The following is a 23639-nucleotide window of genomic DNA, read 5'->3' as shown; positions in this document are numbered from 1 at the left end:
GTAGAGAACTGAAACATACGGTAGTTTGCAGTCGTAGGCTACAGCAGTTAAAACATGTTTCATGTTGTCGTGTATGAAACGACCCGAAATGATCATGTAACCAGACAATTTGATTACAATAGGTGGATTATTTAAACAGCACTAGTTGAGAAATGACTCTGGCCCAAGATTTTAATCCATGTAAGGAGAAGATCATTTGATGGTGACTCTTTTTGTAAGACCAAATAATTTGCTATAAAAGTAACAAATACTAAAATCCATCCTACTACTAAATGTATCTACTAATTAACACTGGTCAAAGGACCAGACAGTAATTTTCCTTCATTTAAAACACAGCTGCATTGATGTCACCTGTGTTCTATAAAATATAAACTTAAGGAACAGCCAGAAATTAAGTGACTCAGCAATTAACTGATTTCCAGAACTTAAAATTAATCTAAGTTTAAAAAACAAGACATTGTGTGAAAGACATTTCAACTCAAACTCTTTTCCAAAAAGTCCCTAAATGTTATCCTTCGGAAACATAAAGAATCTTACAAAACTTTAATGTGCGCACCTCTTTTATGTCTGCTTCTTAAGATTCAGCAATTCTGTTTCTTCCTAACTTAATCAAAAACTCCCTGTCATGTTCCCAAGCTTCAACAAAAACTTGGAGAAAAGCCTTCAGCTGGTACAGAGAGATAACTGGGGATCATTTTTTGCAACCATCTTTGCAATGATTACCTATTACTCTTAGTAGCAACCTGCTTAACAGTAGATAAGTTTATCTATTGCATTTTCAGTCCCATTCATCAGTTTGTACATGGACAAGCAGCCCATCCTGATTTACGAGTGACAGATAAAAACCCACTTCACACTTCATGAAAGACTTTAAGAAGTAAAAGTGCAAAAATTAAAAAGAAATGTATATAGAAAAAGTAGTAATTGTCTGTTTACCTTTCATTCTTTCATCTTATGACAGGTTAGATAGAGTGAAGCAGAAAACTAAATCTGGGGTAACATCATGCAAACTCACTTCAAAACCACAGTGTCAGCAAGAACAAAACGTCAAATATTGTGAAAAAACAACTCCTCGACAGAGAAGTGGATGATTAACTGATATATCATAAAATCATGTCCCATACAACCTTAATCTACAGCAGTGGAAAGTGGTCTTTGAGGATGAAAATATTTTTTCACTCAACCTTTTAAAAAACACCAACATAGCTGTTTTACTGTGGACTTGAACGATTACACAGACTCTACAGGGTGATTAATGAACGTGTAGTATCCATGTAGGCTTCTCTGGCAATCGTCCCTGTTTGTAACAGCATGACAGCTTGTCTGAAACCACCGACTGCACAGCCGTAGGAGGCAATAACCTACTAACACAGAAACAACAGTCAATCACACTATTAGGAAAATGGTTGGGGAGCTGTGATTGAACTCATTGTTGGGGGAGTTGATGCTCTGCTGAAACCATATTGTCAGTAACTATTTCCGCATAAGAGCACAAGCACAATTACTGCTTAGGGAAAGTCAGTGAATGTGAATTACATGTCCCTAATTTTGTGAAGTAGAAATCAATGTTTTTATTGGCCAGCCTTAAAGATCCAGCATAAACACTAATGAGCCATACCATTATGGGCACTTACAGACGAAGGCAATATGGTTGATTATCTTATGACAACCGTGCTTTTCTGGCTCTGGGATATATTAGACGATAAGTAAAGTGTCAGTTCTCCCAGTCAGTGTGTCGAGTAAAGGAGAAATGGACACCTGTAAAGACCTGAGCGACTTTGACAAAGGCCAGATCGTTAGGGCTTGACAGCTGGATCAGCACATCTCTTAAAAGGCAAGAGTGCTCCCTGTCAGAAGGGTTGAGCACCTATTGACAGCATCCGGAAGGAGAGATAAGCCACAAAACACCAGTGCCAGGGTGGCAGGGGATGGGATGGAACAAATCTGATCTGTGGTGACACAGACCAGATTTTTCACACTGTTCACACTGCAACTTGCAGGATTGAAAGGATCTGCTGTTAATATCTTGGTCCCAGATTCACCCAGGTCAACACTCATGAATCTGTACATGTTTTCATAAATGTTAATTAGCTGCAGTAACATGAATTCCAAGGTAAAACACCATCACATACACAAGTGCACACACAAATGCATGTAAGTTGTCCTATCTACATCACTGCAACCACAGCCCTTTCCATGGAGGAACGGGGGCCCAATTAAATCCGCAAGGACAGATGTGGAACACTGTGTTGCCACTTTAAGAGAAGCTCCTTTTGAATAAAATAATGTAGAGAAGGTATCTACAGACGTTACAGCTGTAAATCCACACAGATACACAAAGCTGCACAGAGAACTGAGAGAGGCAGACACAGGCCTGTTTTCCTTTAGCAGGAAAGATGTGCTCTTGGTCATTCCTAACAAATTTTGGCTAATGGAGAAGGAGACAGTTCCTATCTCTTTTCAGTAGCAATTCAATACGGATTACATACACAGCAGGAAACTCAGCAGCTGATATTCGTCAGTCACATAAGTCTCAGTCTCATGTCTCACATCAATTGCCCTTGAATCTCATACTTTATTCAAAGCCATAAACGTTTTGGTCTGGTGTGGTAAGATACTGTGACTGTTTGAAGCCATTTTTGGAGACTCTGCCACTAAATTTTATAAGGAACCAGTGCAGTTTGCATCCCCCCCGCCCCCAAAGATGAATGTGTTGTGTTGCATGTTCACTTAAGTTCTGGTTTTCAGTAGCAAGCACCAGGGCTTCTGGTGGCAAAAGTTGTACTGCAGTATTTAGTGTTTCTCCTTATTTCTGTTATCATCTCATCACATGAGACCTTTTTTCTCTTACTCTCTTACTCGTTTTATTAGTTTGAAGTTACACTTGCTGAGGTTGTGATGTTTAAGTTTGTTCTTTTAGTACATCTTAGAGATTACTGGCTTAATCATTACATTTTATTATACAAACCTTAAATCAAAATACACAGATTTACAGATATTTACTCATTAGCACTCCTTGTGTTGGCCCAAAAAATATATACATGTTCGACAAACACTGCTGTCATGACGAAAGGTGACCCTGCTGTGCTGAATCAAAAGAAAAGGAGAAAAGACGAGGAAAGAGAGGAGGAAAGTAATAAACCATAGGGTTTAATCTCAGTACACAAGAGCAAGAAACAGCAGCAATAATAAACGTGTAGACTCTATTGTCTATTTACCAACTTGTCTAAAGGAAATAGCCTCCTTATTCAGTTTGATGCTCGACACAAGGTTTACGAGCCGAATCTCCATATGATTAGAAATTACTCTTCCAGCTACAGCAATCCATTTGTATGGTCTGTGATTGAAATGTGTCCATATGTTTAAAAGAACTTTTCTGCCACTTCTTGATGTTTCCAGAAAAGTGTCTGATAAAGAATGTAATAAGTATAAATTATTGATAAAAGTAATCTGAAATTTGCATTGGAAAGAATTGCCATGGCAGCTACTCTTTTTAATGTTGACTGCAACCTGTGAGACCTTCCCTCCAATCCAAAAATAGGATTTTAGCAGAGTACCTGACTATTTGTCCAGTAGACAAATTCTGCGATGCTGCCTTATTAATGTGAGATCCACTGCATGTAAGAGTTTAGAAGTGGAGAAAGTTGTGACCAGATTTAGAGGTGGAAGACTTTAGAACTTAGACTAACACAGGATTTTGCCCCCACATATTTAAAAAAAAGAAATTGGCAATTAAAAATAAAAAAATAGGACAAGAAGATGAATATCCCCTTATCCGTTTGAAGTTCCTAGGAACTAGATAGATGATCAATTACCAACCAGCAGATGTTAGTGACCACCAGTGGAAGTAAAGAATACATCATCAGTTGTGGACCTTGTCAGAGTTCACTATACCGCTTTTTGAATCATTTGGTTTAAAACCTGGCTTTGAATATTTCCATATTTGGAGTATATTCATGTTTTTATTTTCTTTGTTGTGCAGTATATTTTCCTTGTAAGGAGTTTTGACTTCCTGGCTTCAGCTTTATCTCTCTCTTAATTTGAATGGCACGCCTGGATTTGTCCTGAGTACCTAGTAGCACCATATGCAGCATCGCAAGCCTTTTCAGCTACAAGGGCACAGAAGACAAAGGCTCCTTCTTTTAGTCGAGTACACCGAGGAGCCTCTCCTCCAGCACTGGAGGGGGATTATCTGCCACTACCTGATAAAAGTCTGGGTAGGAGGGCAGAAATCACAGCGACAACACGACTCCCCCTGCCTCCAATACTGTCCTCCGTGTCTGTTTTACTCACTGTTTTCTACAGCTTTTCTCTTTTGGTCTTTCTCCTCCTTTTACAAAGCCTCATGAAAGGATGTTTGCAATGTCCTGTTCAATAGCTTATGTGCATCCATGTGTGATCCATACAGCGGTACCAATGTGTGTCAGACAATTTCACTGCCCTATATTTACACTCATTACCACATGGCTACGTAGCCCCTGGTCCCTCACAGCTGGCCTACAGTACGCCGTGCCATGGATGAAAAGTAATTACCACGCTCACCAACATAATGCTTATTCAGGAGGATCATGTACTGGCCTGATGGGAGTTGGCCCGTAAATTACACACATGCTCTAAAGTGTCTCAGCTGCTTAGGCGATAAACACAGTGAGCCAGTGCAGTGGGTCATGGAGATGCTCTCGGGACCATCAGACATCAGAATGATAAGAGCACAGCCTAAACTGTTGGGAAAGAGCATAGGCCTCGAGCGGACACAGAAGCAATGCTTCACACTGTCAACACAGATTACTGCTGTCAGTGCCAGCAGTATAACAGATTGTCTATCACTAAGAAAAGCAAATGGTCACAGTCAAAGATATCACTCCCATCATAAGTCACTAAAATGCATTACGTTGTGTAATGAGCATATGTCAGAAACAACAACAATAACGACTATATACTGGTTTCTTTGTTTGGTTAGCGCTGCTGTGCAGAGAGGAAAATATCAGTTTGAATATCTGCAGTATAGACAAGGCCTCAGAAAGTGCCCATTAATACAATCCAACCAAAAGCATTTTCAGCGTATGGAGAAGTGATGCATTTACTTGCAAACCAACTGTGGCAACAAAAATCAGTTGCGAATTAAAACAGACAACTGCCTCTCCTGGTGTGTAGTCACGTCAGCAGACACAAACACCCTCATCTGGCACAGAGTGTTCCTGATTCTCTGTCTACGCTTTGTTGGCAGTCACTTATATAAAGGCTGTAGCATGAGTGGGCAGGCCTTGACCCCTTCCTCCCAGATGCTTTGTACCGAGGCTGTCCCTGCTGCAGGGGCACTGCATTTTAATTAGACACACAAACCAAGAGACACACAATTCCAGATTAGATACATGCATACTCAGGGTACATTCTCATACCCACACACACACAACAGCTTTTAACAGCAGCGATAAATACATTAACGCCTCTGTTTATCAATGTACGACTCAACACCAGCATTAGTCTTCCTAAGTGTTTTGTTGGATTTGTGTAACATTTTTCCTTAGTGTTTAATCAAAAGTAAAATTCTGTCAAAATACAGCGGGGTGCAAAGTCTCAGAACACTTTCACAGTTCACTTGAATGTGCAAATGGTCTCAGATAAGAAAGCAAGAGGAAAAATGACTCAAGCGGTTTTAAAAATACGAGGATGATGAACTACTACTGCAAAGTAGAGGCACTGCAGTTCCAAAAACATGGGTTTTGTTGATCATGTTGTATAAATATGGACAGAGAGCTCAGACTCAAGTTAAGTCATGTTAAGCCCCATGAGACACATTTGTGATATTAGGCTACGTAAACTGAATTTCACTTGACTTAACTTGAAATCACCAAGTGGAAATAAAAAGAAGCATCCGGAATACTCTCTCAGGCTGAAGAAAATAAAAGCAAAACGCATCACGTGAGCATACTGAGATGCACTTAAGGTCTTTGGCAAAACTAATGAGCGTACAGACTATAGTTATCAGGGTCATACAGCATTTTCCTTTTGACTCAAGGATCATGATGAAAGCAAAAGGCTCCTCTTTTCAAACCTATTCTCATCAGCAGGAGAAAAAAAACAGTCTAATGGCTTAGCTGGTTGTATTTGTCAGTTTTTTCTATAATTCATGGATTTATTGCAGAGCAAGTTTCCATTAAAAATGCAAAACAATGATGTGGTGTGGCAGAAACACAAGAAAATGGAGACACGTGAGGGGAAGGAATGGAGGAGAGTAGGGCAAAGACATGAAGAGAGAGAAAGAGAGAAGGATAAGAAACGAGAGAGCAAAGCAATATTCATCTTACAGGTCTAGTCCTTTTTACTCTGTTTTTATAATTTGTTTCTCTTTAAACGTTAATCTAATTAAAGTTGTGTACACTCTGTTACCTGTAAATACCTCATCCTCAGCTAGCGTAAATGTTACATTCGGTAAAATTCACTTAGTTGTAACAAGTCATATTCTTTGTTCTTTTCAGTCCATGCCTTATTTGCTAAAAACACCAGCCATGCACCGGGGACCAGTAACATCTTGGTATTCTGAATACACCAGTAAAGGTATCACACACTGGCAAACAGATATTTTAGATCATTTGAAATTTGCTTACAGTACATATGTTTTTGGTTCAAGTCAGTTCCCAGTTTTATTTCTGCTGACCATTGTGACTCGCTCACTGTGAGTCAATCTAATTATAGCAAAAATAATGGCTCTGTGTCAAATGGGCTCCTCACTGGCTGTCTGACTCAATGGGTTTACACAAAGCATCAGCATTCTAGACTTGCTGGGTTGATAATCTATGATAAGTACTCCTTCCTCTGCCATGATTGTAGAGCACTTTGGCTCAAATCCTGTACTTTTTAATGTGCTTTATAAATACATTTGACTTGAAATATGTAAAACTGTAACTGTGTGTGTGTGTGTGTGGGGGGTGTCAGTGTTCAAAGGGTTTTCTTTACTTCTTAATTTCATGAAGAATTACAGCAGTAAGCCGCATTAGTGGGCACAACTTAAATTAATGAACAATTTGTTCCCAAACTAAAAGTAAAGAAGCCGAAAAACACTACTGGAGTTAAATGTAACATTTCTGATGTAAAATCTCTCTAGTTTGCACAACTCAGGCACTGAGGGTCGTTTGGTTAATCGTTGTAACCTCAACAGTTGCTGGGAGATTCTTCAAACTAGAGAATCTCCAAGGAACCCAGGAAACCAATCTGTTGGCAAACTGACTTTCCTATAATTGTAAACAGTAGTTCACTTTCTGTAAATCGTAATATTCAATATAACCTATAATTAAGATGTGTTTATATGTTTAGTATTCATATAAAATACTATATTTGTAAAGCTGCCAATATTGATTTATTTTGAGACATGTTTATTTTATTTCTATAACTTCACTATGTAGTAACATTTTGTTGTACTCCACTGTTTTTGAGTGTTAAATCCTATTGAGTTAAAAGCTCTGAAATTGATGTTGCATGCTGCAATAGAAAATATTCCTGAAAGCAAAGATATTTTTTTATGCTGGTTTTAAGTAGCTAATGGCTAAATAAACTAAATTCATGCACTCCTTTAATCCTTTAAAAAATAAATACAGATTTCCACTGACGGATTTCTACTAACTTAAACATTTAGAAGTCAACCACAGACAGACACACGCACAAACACACACACAGACACACAAAGAGCTGAACAATACATCTTGCTGATGTATTTAGTAAAGCTACTGAACATATTAATTAACCTTCTTGGTTTAATGTGGGTATTTAAACTCTCCTTAAAGACGCAGCTGCTGTGAACAGCTTCACGCCTATTAGCACAGATTGGTGTATTTTTGTGCAATTTATCCGAGTGTGTGTGTGTGTGTGTGTGTGTGTGTGTGTGTGTGTGTGTGTGTGTGTGTGTGTGTGTGTGTGTCTGAAAGCATTTCTGCCACCATCCGTCTGGTTTGGCTGCAGCCGACAGTATTCAGTAATCTTCAATATCCATACTAACAGGCTTAAAGTGTAATGCTCTGCACTACAAAAAGACAAATATACTGAATTTCAGAGAGCGTGGACTTGATCTCAAGGAGTAGGATTTTCTATGAGAGAAATCTTCAACCTTTACTGTACAGCTGCAGAATAAATCTCTGAGTAATTTGATACACTTCTAAGCTTAGGGGGAGACTAACACCACAGGAAAAAGCACTGGAGGCTCAGGGCTGAAATTTATTGGACTCATTCACACACATACTTACACGAGCAATCACATCTACACAAACACACTCACACCAGCTTATGATTCATATTTCAACACACTAAACACACGTTATTCATGAAAATATCCCACACTAAGACAGTGATGGGGTGCTGTTACTATAGCAACAGCATCTAACACATCATTGACTGTAAATGTTTCTGTGTAATATGCAATTAAATTTCACACCTCTGTGTTTATCATCATAATGCCTGTTGCTCCCTTTCAGGGTTTGTAGGCGTTAGCAAAGTTCATAGTGCAGCAAACACATTCAGAACATATTTCAGAGTCCTTTAACTGAGATTGATATCTGTTTGTCTAGCTTTAGGAGGCGGGGGCAGGGGGTCCTGTTTTTTTTATTGCTGTTTTTTGAGGTGTAATGGAAAGCAGATAAAGGACAAGAAAAAAAGAGACAAAGAGAAACAAAAGCGCCTCTTTGCATTCTTGCCAAAATCAAGCCTTTACCTGGACCCCTGCCATCCGCTGACACAGCATGCACATACCAGTTTGGTAACCCTATTGTGTAGGGTATCTCTACATTTAAGCTTTTTAAATGTTTAATGTTTAGAAATTAAAGCGAGACACACTTATTGTGATGCAATACTTCTAACAGAGACATGTCAAATCACTCTTAACTAACTGCTCCTGTTTGTTTTTATCGTTCACACACAAAGCAGTAATCATGGTGTCGGGGTCAAATGAACGGTACAACGGTACATGTCAAAATGGATGTTTTAACTACTTTTCAACATTAAATGACACATAATTGTAAATAGTAAGTCCACAAAATTCAAAGCTGGCAAACAAACAAATTGCAGACCAAACTAAAGCTCACTCTGAAAAAACCTGCTTCCTTAATGGGTATATAGCTGAAAACATCATCTTGCACTTGCACAGCCCCGCTGTGACAGTAACCTGCATTTACTCTGAGTCATTTTAGCAGTAGTGTGCTGGGTCTAACCTCTGTGGCCCGGCTCCTGGTCGCTCTCTCTGAACGCAGAAGCATGGTGTCTCCTGAGTAATCCTGTTCAGCAGCACGGGGATAATATATTTTAGCTTCGTATAATATCTCGTATTCTATAGTTTGGGCAGGCGAGATGATGTGAACTGGCTCTGAGAGGGTTGGCTAAAGGTCTGGAACAAAGCAGGGAAAAGCCATGGCCTTTTTCCCCACTCGTCAACACACTCAAAAACATGCAGAGCACAGGGATATTGTACGTGGATCCCCAAACACATTCTGCTGCACACTCAACCCTTGCCACCCACCCTCCTGGCTAAACTGGCTTCATGGCTTTGTCAAGCATTGTCTCCTCTATCACTACAATTGAGCCCTTGTTTACTTGCCAACCCATTAATGCAATAAAAAGAATGCATAGGCATAAAATGTAGCTCACTAGCAAGATCTCAACAAAAGGGCAAACTATTAACGAGTGTTTTTGGCAGTGATATTCCACTTCTGTTGTTTTCAAAAGTAGCTTGAATTTGAGGCACTTACAATTATATCAGGCCAATGTCATAAGGTTTTGATCACATCATCTTGGGAATCACTTCAAATTATGTGTGTTTAAGATACTGATAAATGAGGCAAAAAATTCATATACTACATATGTATATATCTCAGTATCTGAAATTGTTTGCCTCTAAAATGGGTATCAGTGTCCCATTGGATGCAATTAACAGACATGACGAAGAGATGTGTTTCGTCATATTTTCTGTTGTGGAGAAGGTCAGAAGCTACAGAATTGGTTTGAGTGTTTCTATTTGGATATTATTATAAATTTTTCCACCATGTCACTGGAATCAATTCTAGCCACAGTGACAGATGAAAACCTGAACAGTAATTATAAATATTAAGTCCATGTGCAGCCTAAATAAAATGAAATATGACAGCAGAGCATTATTGCTGCATTACTACATGTTTTTGTGTCTTTGTGTTTGTTAGCGGGGCAGTGAGGGAGAATGTGGGGAATGCATGCGGTCATCAGTATCAAAGAGTCCACAGAAAGAAAGAGCTGAATCAGGTCCAGTCATGTGCTTTCAGACAGACACACAAACGGATACCAGAAAACGAGCAGACAGACAGACAGCAGGGGGGGATGAGCCAGAGAATGAAACGCAACTAAACAGATTGAAGGTGAACTGGAGCTCAGCCTAGGAGAGCATATGTCAAATATCGTTGAAAATATAGCAAAAAACATCCTCCCCTACACTTGAGCTTTGGCTGCTAACAGGCCCACAGGCTACGGAGCGGAAACAGAGGAGGGCAGCCAGCCTGCTCCAGGCTGAGACAGGGGGTATGTGGGTAGTGTATTTATTCATGCAGATGATTATTAGAACTCTATTGTACTTTATGCCTCTGGCATCCTATTCTACAGTTATCTATTCATACTGCCTGACCTAGAATAATGGAGTTTCATGCTAGTGGGATGTTGCAGAGTATGGAGCAAGAGCTTTACCCTGCCTTAATGTTTTATTACGAAATGGACTTGGGCAATGAGGCATAGAATCATCAAGACCAAACAGCAAGTCCAGTTCCAGTTCAGTTAAATGGACAAATCCAAGAAGCACAATATGAGCACTTTTTATCAAAAGTAGCAGTGTTTATAAAGTCTCCATCATGCATATACCGAAACAAATGGGCAGATATTATTTCCACATACAGTATGTGAAGTATACACTGCACAGTGTGAGCCATGATGCACACAGTGGGGGATGTACTGCATCCTCTCTGCTGTACATGTCAAACACTGACTGGTAGACGCCAGACTGGGAAATTGTTTTGGTCAACCAAACCAAGATAAGAGCAATTAGACTAAATGTTTGAGCTCCTTCCTTCAACTTCTGCTTCACCATCTGCTAATGTGACCCTCATTTTTACATATCAATATAACTGGTTTAAAAGAGGTGATATGGAAACATATGCCTCTGTACTTTTTACGGCACTGACATAAAACTTAACTTGAAGACAAAAACAGAGTCAAAAGAATTTGACTTCGCATTAACTATGAGCAAACATCCACACAGAGCTTACTGGGGTGTATTATGAACAGCCCGGAGCTATAGTTTGTACATGGCCTGGTTTCAGAGCATACTGAACAAAACAGAATCAATTCATTCTTTCTCTTCGGTTTAATCACCGTCTCTCTCACACACACAAAAATATTTACAACCTGCAGAGTTTGAGAGAACATTTAAACACAAAATAATGAATTGCTGCTACGGTATTCTCAATGAAAATTCTCACAGAAGAGAGTTTGGGGACTTCGTCGAGTAACATGGTATCATGGGAGTTGTTTTCTTTACCACCATTGCCATCAGCACCTCCCAGGTCTCCATTCATTTGGCTGTCAACCACTCAAAAAAGATATGACGCCATTAACAGATGACATATTATTAACATGCTTATGTTTGAACATTATTTGAAAAGTTTTGAATAATGGATGAACAGAGCTCAACAAAATACATAATATCCGTATAGTAATTTTAGTTTTTAAAAAAAATTGTTATGCAGAAAGGACACAGTGCTCTCCAAACTGGACACCATCATGTGATGAGATGACACCAGCCAAAATGCCACTAAACATTTTGACATACTCACTCATCACATTATTAGATACTCAGCGCTCCTAGTTCACACCAAACTCATCTCTCCAGAAGAACTCCACCTTGATTTTGATCTCAGCTACACATCTGTTATGTTTTGTGACTGTGTCTTACATGGTTGTGATGCCATCAGGGTGAGAAAATCTGTTCACAGACACCTAAACACCTGCCAAAGAACTAGTTTGTACTACAGTTGACTGCTTGTCATCATAAACCACAATCAAAGACACAAAATCTGCTGTCACAGCTGGTAACAATAGGTTTTTATACACCGTAAATCATTAATTGACCTTATGAGCAGTCGGTGTGGAATATATTGTAGAGTAGCTCAGGTCACATTTTGGTTGACAGCTGCTAGCTGCTGAGTCCTTAGTGACTAAGACTGACAGCTCTGAGACTGTCAGCGGAGTTCACAGAAAATACTGTATGTGGCAGTTACTTAGCTTAACAAGTTTACCCACTGTGCACCGGCCATGATTGTATGCTGTCTTCTCAGCCCTTTGCAGCTTTTTATCTCCCTGACACAAACACACACACACACACACACACACACACACACAGAGAAGCTGTCTCCATCAGAGAGCATCAATGACAGGTTATGACAGCAATGTGAGACAAGCAGAACATTGTGATAACACAGAGTAAAGACCAAAGGGCAAGTTCTGTCCTACAGAGACCCACTGACAGATTCTTCCACACACATTGTTATGTGCATGCATAAACACATTCATACATGCGTGCACCCACACACTTGAATACAGGAATGTGTGAAAAACAAAGACATGACCACACACAAAAATAATTTGCCCTAACTCCAAGATACAAAAGTAAAACAAAACCACTCACAGTAGTGACAGAGTTAAGACACAAACATCCACACATCCTCAGACACATCAGGTACACACAAACAAACGGTATACACACAGACACACTAATCCAAGCCCACAGTTAGTAACTAAACCAGTGCAGAGAGAAACATTAGCATTCTGACAGGGTGTCAGACAAGACTGCACCAGCTCTTCACACAGCCAACATGCAGCAGAGCATAACAACAGAACGAAAGCCAGAGAGAGGGAGAGAGCAGGAGACAGGTAGACAGGGATGGGTGGGGGAGTGTTTGTGAATAATTGGAGGTAGAAAAGTGTGAAAAAGAGAGAGACAAAGAAAAAAGGTGCATTTACAGAGAGAATCATGGTTAAATTAAATTAAAAAAGATGGTGAGAGCAATTGGGGTACCTTACTATTGAGTCTGGCCTTCCTGGCTTCTTTAGATTTTTTTCCCCTCCTCACGGCTGCTTGTCTTCTGCCCAGAGCGGATCCCATCTCATTTACACACACACACACACCGACACACTCCCTGTCACACACGCACTCCCGAAGGTCAGCTACAGTCCCAATGCCAAAACATCCTCCACATGGCCATATACAGTCCCCCTCCTCCTCGTGTCCTCTCCTCTTGTTCTCTCTTTCCTTTGCTAGCTCTGTTCTTGTCAAAGAAGCACATGCAGACTCACATGGTCACTCACACCAAAACTCAACCGAGCACAGGCGCGCACAGTGACTCCTGTGCATGCACAGACAGACGGAGAGATGGTAAGGGGTGATTTTGCAGGATGCTGACGAGAACAGAGGGAGGGTGGGAGAGAGAGAGAGAGACAGAGACAGAGAGAGAGAGGGTTAGAGAAGAGGGAGGGAAAATAAAGGGAGGAGAAAAGGCATTAGGGGAGAGGGAGGGAAAACTGAAAGAGAAAATGAGAGGTACAATGATTGGGATGTAGGAGCAAGGAAAGATATGGATGTATACAAAGTGAGAAGAGTGCAAACCCCTGATAGAAACAAAAAATGTCTGGTTTTACAGCAACATTGTGTTACACAATACATGCTTTATGACTGTTGACTAGTGGACATGTGCTTGTGTCTTCCTGAAAATATTGTCACAATACACAAATAATACCACTTACAAGGAGTATGAATACATACACTGTATACTTCATACAGTATATGAAGTGCATCTTTTCTTTACACATCAAGGGGAAAAAAGAGATACATATGTATTTCCTCTTGTTTGGTGGGTGGTTGTGGGTTTTAGTTTTATTGAGAAATTTTAATATAAAAATATATTTAAAATATTAATAATATTATTTCAGCTGAACTATCTTGACATCTCAGTAAATATATTTTTTTTTTATTCCAAGTTGTGTGTTTTTTAACACAAATGTCAATGTTCACTCTCTTTTAGGGGATCGTCAATAGGGGGAGCGTAAAGGGATTCCCCAATGGAAATATCCTCTCATCCTTTGCCATGCAGCAGCTACTTGTGCATGTGTGTGTGAATTATGCAAAAATCCCAAATCAAATTTAATGCTGGCTGCAGATGCAATAACACTGCGGTGTTAGGAGAGTTTTTTTGCGCTCTACGAATGTTCTGTGGGATCTGGCATCTCAGAACAATATCACACCTACAATGAGCTACATCCTCTGTGTAGTTTCATTGTAAACTGAAAATAATGCAGGAATTCTCATTCATAAATACAATAAGCTGCTAACGACAATACAAAGCCTCGGCGTAGGAGGAATAGCATTAGTCTGCAATATGTTTTATGTGAGAGTCTTTTGTGAATTGTGCTCTCCCACACGTACACCAACGAAAATGTGGCATGTATGAGTTTAGCTTGTGTATCAAACTGGAAAAGACTAATCTGTTTTATCCCGAGAGCAATTTTGTGTTTTAATACTGCAAGTGATTTCTAGACTGGTTCATTATAGTAACACATATGAAATGCCCTCGTTCTGGCTGTGTGCTCTGTGGCAATCGTGACCACATTACCAAATAGTGCGTTACTAAATGCTCTCTACTACTGTGTGTGCCTCTCATGTATTTTCTCCAACTAATCCCCTCCCCGTTGTCCATCTTTATGCTCAGGGCTTTCGTTCATTATATATATGATTTGACCTCCCTTCTTATCAAATGGAGGTCCATAAACTGTAAACTGCATGAGGTCTGTTCAGGACTGTCTCGTGAATTCCTTGTGAAGAGTTCCTCACAAGGTCACAAACATTTGCACTGATGAATCCCCCGTCTCAGCTAAACCATTAGTACCTTGTTCCTAATGAATACAACAGCAAGAAGTAGGTGATCTTGCAAGTAAGTGCTCATTCATTTGCTTGAGTGCGGTTCTCATAAATTCAATCAGTTCCAGCCCACAGAACTTTATCTTAAATTCTCATTAGATCCCGCTAACGACTAAACACATCACTGTGGTTGAATGACGCACACCCAGAATAGTTCCCTTCGATGTGAAGGCATAAAATACCTCTACTCAATATACTGCATCCAATGGCTTGTGTAGAATGCTAGTGTGTTGAATGAAGTACTGATATATACGGTATGCAGAGTAGACAACATAAAATTAGTTTCTCAAATGGGAAAATTTGAAAGTAAAGGTTTGCATTTTAGTTACTATATATTAAAAAAGGGGGTGGACAAGAAAGCAGTGCATTTTTTAATCTGATTCATCACTTGGCCGATATTCTACGCCACACAAGTAATCCTTTATTCATTCAAATTATATTAAATGTAAATTTTCCATGCATCCGCGCTTCATGGTTAACCAGGACAGGCTATGAAGGTTTGCTTGGGTCAGGTGAGGAGGGGGAAAAAAATACTATCAATTTTGACCTAATTTTAAACTTTAGCCTGCGGCAATGAGCTGCATACTAGCAAAGTAGGCTAATGCTTGACCTCTGCCTCACTGGGCAGCTCGCTGCACAATGAATAGTGATCACTGTGACTTCCGAGGTTGCAAGAGTCATTCGTAACAGGATTTCCCTCTTAAACCCTGGACATCGTTATGCAACAGATGCACAATTACCAGAAAGAAACATCAGCCTACAAAGTTAGCATACTGGTGGTTTGTGTGAACAGGGTGTCCTTTTTTCATTTGAGAATTTCCCGAATTGCACTTCTCTCTCTTGCCAGATGATGTATGTTGTGAAAAGACCACTTCACCTACAGCAGGGCAGGAAATAATCTAGGTTTTGGTATGTCAGGTTAGAAAAAAGATAATATTTAAGAGCATGTCTCATCCCACTTATGAATGCTTTTCTATATCTCCCTCTCATTCACCATTTCACACTTCATTTCTCACGGACACTCAATATAGGTATGCAGCCAAAGGCACTCACTGCCCATTAATGTACAACAATAGCAGAAAACCAACAAATCCCCAATCTGTCTAGAAAACCACTTTAATGAAATTATAAACTCTTACATTCCCTCAACAGAAATCTAAGCAGCATCTTTTTTATTTTGCTATATAGACGTATATGGTGAAAAATATATAGAATAATAAAAAGCAGCCAAATTTACTAATATTCCACCTGCCATCAATGCAATAATAACAAAAAAAATCTGCATTTTAATCAGTCCCTTTGGGTAAACGTTAACAGATTAATAGCTTTGAACATCCAAATCTTCCCTTAGTTTAGTTCCCTTAAGTTTGATTCTTAGGATCAACAATATGATAAAAACTGGTCATTCTGTTGGCAAAATCAACATATGCTGAACACTGAACTGGTATTTTCCGTTAAGTTTGTCTATAGCTGTAAAATGATCTTTTCCCATAGAAAAGAGGGGAAAAAACTGCCATTAGAACAGCAGCCCTAACTATTCCTTTCTCTCACAAAAAACACACAAAAATGCACCGTCGACACTATTGATTCTCCCCGGTGTAAATCTCCTGCCCTCTGATGGGGTTTGGTGCAAATGCATTAAATTCTTGTCTGTCTGCTCTACTCACTACACCCACATAAATACACACAAAAACATGCATCTCTCTCTCTCACTGTCACTCACACAAAATCACAGTCTCATTTGCATCTCCTGGTACTTCAGAGCTACCACTCTAGCTCCAAATGTAAAGTCACTTCAGATGCTGTAACCGTCATTGCCCACACTTTCATTCTTTCACTCTTTATGCTGGCATGGCTTTTAAGCGATTCATCCACCGAAGGGCAGCACAGAGTCGAGAGTTTCTGACAGCAACAAACATGGCAATGGTGGTGAAGGTTGTGATAATGTAACTCTTAAAAATCCTTGTCCCAAAGTAACAATCGAAGCAGGTCGCAGAAAAACTTATGTTAGTGTTGAAATTTCTTCCTCGGGTCTTACGTTTGTCTCGCTTGAACAATTGTCTACACTGGCCTCCACAATTTCCAGAGATACTGCTCCATTTTTTTCTGTTTTGGCCATATCCGAAAAAGCTTTCAAAGGATGTGCACAAATCAAATGAAAAGAACGCAGTGTACGGACAGAAGGCTCCATCTGTTTTCATATTTGTATCTAATGTTGAGTGTAAATGAGCCTGTACCTACTCCCTATCATCAGCACATGGCATATTTTCTATTCTGCTCAGGAGCCAGATCTATTCTCCTTCTCTGTATCTGCAATCCTAACAACCTGCCTGCCCTTGACCAAAGTCTGCAAGGGTTAGCCATTTGGTTTGTCAGATTGAATAACTGTTTTAGTGTCGTCTATAACCCTGCTTATCCACCAAGTTTAGACTCGTAAAGCATGTTAGGGATAAAAAGAAGTGCTACGCTGAGTATTTTGGCAGAAGCAATTATGCAGGAAGGGTGAAATGTCATATGATGGGAAACAAATGCAACCATTCGCTCTGAAGCATAGGTGTAAGGGGTCTGCATGGTCTAAACAAAGTGTTCAATTACACATGAATGAACCAAGCAATCATACATAAGTCAATAAGTTTCATATATTGTACTTCAGATGTGTCAGTCACTCAGTTGAGAAGGTTGAACAAAGAAAAAGGTGTTCAGATGTCTGGATGACAGAGGGCACACAGATCTTACCTTGGTGTGGAGCTTTGAGAGCTGCTTTTCATCCAGGTGAGTCTGAGTGTAGACACGTCTTTTATAGCGGAACTGAAAGAGAAGTACAATGAACATAAGACAAAATATTATTTCCCTTTGTTTTTGTTAATGTCTTGATTTCAAAAGACTACAAAAGTACAGCACACAAAAACAAACCCATAACAGAGCTATTTATTAAAGTTTTTCAAAAGTATGCTTCCACAACTGCAAAAACATCTGACTTCTGTTCTCTGTACTTTACAGCTCTGGGCTCCTACCATTTCCCAACTTGTCCAAAGCCAGGTCATTCACTAAGTCTTTGTCAAGCTATTTGTTTAACGGACAGGTTTATGAACACTGACAGCCTGTAATAGTTTTAAAAAGGTGTATGTGTGTTGTCTGTTTGTGGGGTAAACACAGGGTAAATCTGTGACAGAACAGAGGGTTTGAGCTGCTAATCCAAACCTGTCAATCACCTCCACACACCACAGGCCTCAGGGAATAACTGCTGGTCAATCAATAACGCACGCACGCACACGCACACACACACACACTTAAACTGATGGGAGCCAACAACTATTCAGCTAAAACATAAGCTTTTCCAAGTACAACTACGACTGTATCATAATAAATTTCTATATTGACAAAGACTACATCTGAGCAGATAAATTTATTCCCTGAAACTCACATAAATACATCCTTGTGCATCACATACAGTTTACTGCTTTAATGGCATATGCATGAAGTATTGCCAACTGGACACAATGGGGGGCACACAGCCAGAAACCAACAAAATGAGATTAAACACAACTAAATATTTGCTGTCTACCACTCATCTGCTATCTTACAACAGATTTATGACTATGCAGAATCATGACATTGCCCCCAAGTGTTTCAGTATAATAAACAGAAAAGCTGATTGGCTGCTTTCTAGCAGGGAGCTGTGTGCGCTTTACTTGGATTGTGTGCATTATTATACAAATTTGGTAATTTTTTAATGCTGAGTGGTTTAAGTATATTAAACTGTTAAAAACATATGAGAAGATTACATCATTATTAGTAAAGTCAAAACTAAAAATAACTAAACTTAAAAAATACATAATAAAGGCTTTTTAATAAACAACTGGATTACAATTCCCAAAGCAAGTATTAACTCTCATCAATAATAAAAGCGGTTTCTTCCAATACATCACAGTTTCACTTTAAACTGAGGCTCAAGGAGGATAGTAAATCTTCATTATGCTCTCCATCTCTTCATGCATCATAAAACTAGAGAAAATAGAGACGACCAGTCAAAAAACTACCTGACATCTTTACAGCATCTGTACTGACACATTTGCATATGACCAGCGATTCTCTCAGATCACAAACCGTGATGGAAAAGCAATACGATTATCCAAGAGATGTCAGGCACTGCAGACAACAGACTGTCACTGAGCGCGGTAATATTGTGACTAGGTTTGACTGACACATCAAATCAGAAAGATCAAATTGCATGCACCGTGTATGGACATAGAAAATTACCTGAGAGTAATTGAGATTATTTAAGGAAGCATGTTAATTTTTGTATACCTGATGTTCTCAAGCTAGATCACTTACTGGGCAGAAGGAGTAAATACCCTTTTGGGGAGGGTAAGAAAGAACCCAGCAAACTCTGGCACGGATCCAGACAAATTGGTAGATGCAGAATATATTTTTCATCGATGTGAGACACCATTTTTTTTTTTTTTCACTTTCTTCCCAGGTACTGATTTATGGATCTTGATCAAAACAAGTCAAGCATATTTATGGGACTGATACCTATGAGTGTGTGCAATAATGTGGTGCAGCTTGATTAAATTTAAGGGTAACGTTGAGCCTTGGTGGACATAGGCACTCTATTGAGTATCATTCCAGTTTGAATGCTTTATGCATACTCTACAAACTGTAGGTCTTTATGAATGAAACAGGATAAGGGCTACATTATTTTCTTTACCTTTGGTTTGAGGTCTTGTAAAGTGATAAAGTGTGTTAGTTGATTGGTTTGCAAACGATAGTCTGGTGCTCAGCTTTAATAACATGATACTTATGTGCCTGATATTCATAAAACACCACACATATACTCCACAAAGCAAATTATCAATATTAAAATCCAAAATTTTAAAGAACATAACTCTGGTGTGTATATGTAGTGCACTGTTCTAATGCTTCACTATGCACTATGTGGCTGGGCTCTGCCTTTTTTGGTTCTCTCAACAGAAATAAATGAGTCTGACTGTATTTACCACCTATTTTTCAGCCTTTCACTCCCTAAAGCCTCATACACATGATCCATACCTACCTCCAGGTAAGGTACAGGAGCGATGGATGGGAAGGGGTATTCCCTTAGCTGTCTCTCCTCATCCAGAAATTTGCCAGCCTTGCCATTATAAGCCGGCTGGAATAGGCCATAGTTGAGGACATCCTTCAAGCTGTGGTTAAGAGTGCACAGGATTCGCTGCTTGGACAGCCAGATAGGAGCATCCACATTGAATTTCATACATTTCTGTGGACACAGGACCAGAAGAGGGTGGAGGGTTAAGCACATGTCACTTTTCTAAATATCACACATATACTTCAGCCAAGTAAAACAAGAGATTAAAGAGTGATCTTTTACTGATTCACATCAATATAACATTTAGCTGCTCTTTCATCAGAAAGACATTTATTGAACTTCCAATGTCATGCCCAGGGGAGAAGCTGGGTCTTTCATTATAATAAACGATTCATATTGGCCCAGTAGTATTTCACCATTTTCCTTTCCTTTTCACAAAAGGTCATCCCAAGAGCCAGTTGATGTTACCATACTGAAGTAAACAAAATGGTTATAAAAGCAAAAGCTGTTGCAGAAACACTCTCTTGACACATATATTTCAGCCACATAAATTTGACTATATGTCAGTGTGCATTATTCATGCTCTGAAAATTAAGCTGGACAATATGAGACGGCTAAACCACGAACTGCAGCAGCTCTGGGTCCAGTCAGAACAGGTCACAGGTATAAATGGTCAACGTATTTGGTCAACTTCTACACTCTAATAATAACCTATAGTGTTTTATTACCTAGACTGTGACAACCCAGCATATTAAAGGGGACATAGCATGCCCATTTTACCACAAGTTGATATGGTTCCTTGGGGTCTTAATGAAATGTCTGTAACATACTTTGGTCAAAATACCACAAGGATCATTTAAAACAGCACCCTTTTTACCCTGTATAAAACAGCCCTCCACAGAGCGACCTGTTTTGACTGCCTGTTCCTTTAAATGCTAATGAGCCAGCTCCCCCCTCCCCCCTCTCCCCCCATGATTTTAAACGATATAAATTACATATTTTATATGATATAAATTATCAAATATGCATCCCATACTTTGTATTCCCTTGTTGTCCTGGAGTTTTAATTTTCCCAATCACATAATTAAATGTCCCCCTCTGCCCATCCACTACAAGCACACAAGCAGACAGACAGAGAGAGAGAGAAAGAGAGGTGGGGGGCTATGAAGACCATCATTTACCCCCGAACCCCGACATTCAACGGGTACAACAACAAGCGGAGAAAGCAGAATCGCGGGCTGACCTTATATATACAGTCTATGGGGCTGACCAGCGGAGAAATGCTCGTCCCGTGTGAACAGCCAGGCGGCTGCGCGCTGGAGAACGGCGCTGCGCTGCCTCGCAGCTGCGCTTCCGCGTCCGGTGTACCCCGGCGTAACTACTGTAACCCGGCGGAACTACTGTAACCCGGCGGAACTACTGTAACCCGGCGGAACTACTGTAACCCAGCATACAGTAGAGCTGAACACTGCGGAAGTCTTCCACACAGCTGGCAGTGTGGAAGACCGCTGTGAGCAGCGAGCGCGCCGTTCTCAAGCGCGCAGCCGCCTGGCTGTTCACACGGGACGAGCATTTCTCCGCGCTGGTCAGCCCCATAGACTGTACATATAAAGTCAGCCCGCGATTCTGCTTTCTCCGCTTGTTGTTGTACCCGTTGAATGTCGGGGTTCGGGGTTACAGTAGCGCTGAACACTGCGGAAGTCCTCCACACTGCTGCTGTGTGGCGCTGACACAAATCCCAGCTCACGCACGGGAGGAGGCGGTCGCTCCCGAGCAGCTGCTGCAGCCTCCCAGTCCCAACGATCCAGACAAATGCCACATGTGAGTGAATCGCGGGCTGACCAGCGGAGAAATGCTCGTCCCTGTGAACAGCCCGGCTGCGTGCTTGGGAACGGCGCTGCGCTGCCTCGCAGCCTCGCTGCCTCCGGTGTAAACCCGGAAGTAACGAGTGTGGGGGGACGGGACGGGACGGGACGGGACGGGGGTGGGCCAAGACCATGTAGGGACTTCCAGTGTATTGTTACGACACAATACCCAGGAAGCGCAATCGAGTCGCTCAAGCATGACGTTTCTGACTTAGAGGAACTATAACAAAACGCGCGAGTGTTTTTTCCCCAGAGTTTTTGGGTTGGTAGACATGCCAGATACCCACATTAACCTGTAGAAGCACTAACAAAGTGGAATTTGCATGCTATGTCCCCTTTAAAGATATGAATTACTAAGTGGGTATTTTACACGTTTGCTTCATTGCAGAGCTGTAAACATGGCTCTTGTTGAGCTCTCTCTAACATATTGACCCATCTGTTATTGTGGTCACCAGGTGAGATCCCGCTACATCAGTGGGAGTGTAAAAAAATCCATTAAGTTCTTAATGTGCACAGCAGACAGGCAGAACTTGGCATAACAATGGTAGTTTCTGCTTTTGCTGTAAACTAACACCTGGCCTCTCTGTGTACCTGCTATTTAGGTGCACATGAATGTACTGTGTGCATGTTCACTGGGGAATCACAATAATCAACCCTCATTAGCCTGACCCTCGGCAGCTACCGCTATAGACACAATGTAATTCTGTGGAAAACACTGGACTATACATGTAGTAGATAGTGGTACTGTACTCTAATTTCCATTAAATTTGATAAAATGTGGTTAATTATCAAATGAACTTCACATGTGTATCATACTGAATTTAACACATAAGAATAACACTGTTTTTTGATCTGCCCAGTGTTGGTCATGGTAAATGCGGGTAGGCAGAGCACTTCCCTCTGGTTACCACATTGTGGAGCCTGAGCCACAGATGGCAGAGTAAGAGAGTAGAGAGTGAGTGAGTGAGCGGGAGTGTGCAAACCCCACAAGCAATAAATCAATCACTGCTGCCAATATTGATTTGGAAACTCAACTCTATCCTGTTCAGCGCCACTATGTTTCTGACACTCGGATACAACAGTAGGAAACTCGCGTCTTCTAACAGCGCTACAGCAACATGCATATGCCGGGAGTCAGATGGCAACTGGAGCTGACACATCAGTACAGCCAATAACATGAAAACATACTAAAATAGGAGACATGATTCTGACATTTAAAATATTCATACACAGAGAAAACCATGAGTTATGCTATTGAATAATGGCCAGAAAGGAGTTTTTGCAGTAAAGTTGACCTTTGACCTTTTTGTCCAAATTAGGTTATGAATGTTTGAGCTATGGCAATATAAATTCCCCTTTGACCGCTATGGTTGTAGCAGTAGTCTGTTTTGCCGGTGTTGCACGGTGTTCAGATAGACACAGATTACATAACTCGCCCACCAGCCCAACTATCCATTCCATTTTTTTTAATAGACATAAATCTCAATTGGTTTATTTTTTATCATGAATATGTGGTAAAGGCCATATTCATCAAATAACAAACTCTACTTTGTAAAATACCATTTATCAGTACTTAATCAGATGCTGCAGTTAAAAATTGAAAGTGTCGGCTCTGTGCAGCAGCAGAGCAGTCACATCTCAGAATAGCGAAGGCCTATCACGTGACAAGTGGAGAGTTGACTGACCGGGTGACAAGGCAAAAAACCAAAGCACA

At 40.3% G+C, this 23639-nt stretch overlaps 1 protein-coding gene across 6 annotated transcripts in view; it reads right to left on the bottom strand.

The window, feature by feature from the left end:
* shank3a (SH3 and multiple ankyrin repeat domains 3a) overlaps window positions 1-23639 on the bottom strand; it is a 150712-nt gene that overhangs the window by 81246 nt on the left and 45827 nt on the right. For 5 of the 6 annotated variants that reach the window (XM_047339979.1, XM_047339980.1, XM_035157511.2 and 2 more), the window contains exons 3-4: window positions 20028-20231; window positions 17708-17779 (exon numbers count right to left, since the gene is read on the bottom strand). In XM_047339979.1, coding sequence (XP_047195935.1) covers window positions 17708-17779; window positions 20028-20231 — 276 coding nt within the window. Of the gene's footprint in view, window positions 1-13080; window positions 13404-17707; window positions 17780-20027; window positions 20232-23639 lie in introns of those variants that run through there. The other variant, XM_047339983.1, reaches the window with a different exon arrangement.

The sequence above is a fragment of the Hippoglossus stenolepis genome, chromosome 5 (assembly GCF_022539355.2).
Source record: "Hippoglossus stenolepis isolate QCI-W04-F060 chromosome 5, HSTE1.2, whole genome shotgun sequence".
Lineage (NCBI taxonomy): Eukaryota > Metazoa > Chordata > Actinopteri > Pleuronectiformes > Pleuronectidae > Hippoglossus > Hippoglossus stenolepis.
Note: the sequence above shows the minus strand (reverse complement) of the source record. Positions and strands in the feature narration are given on the sequence as shown.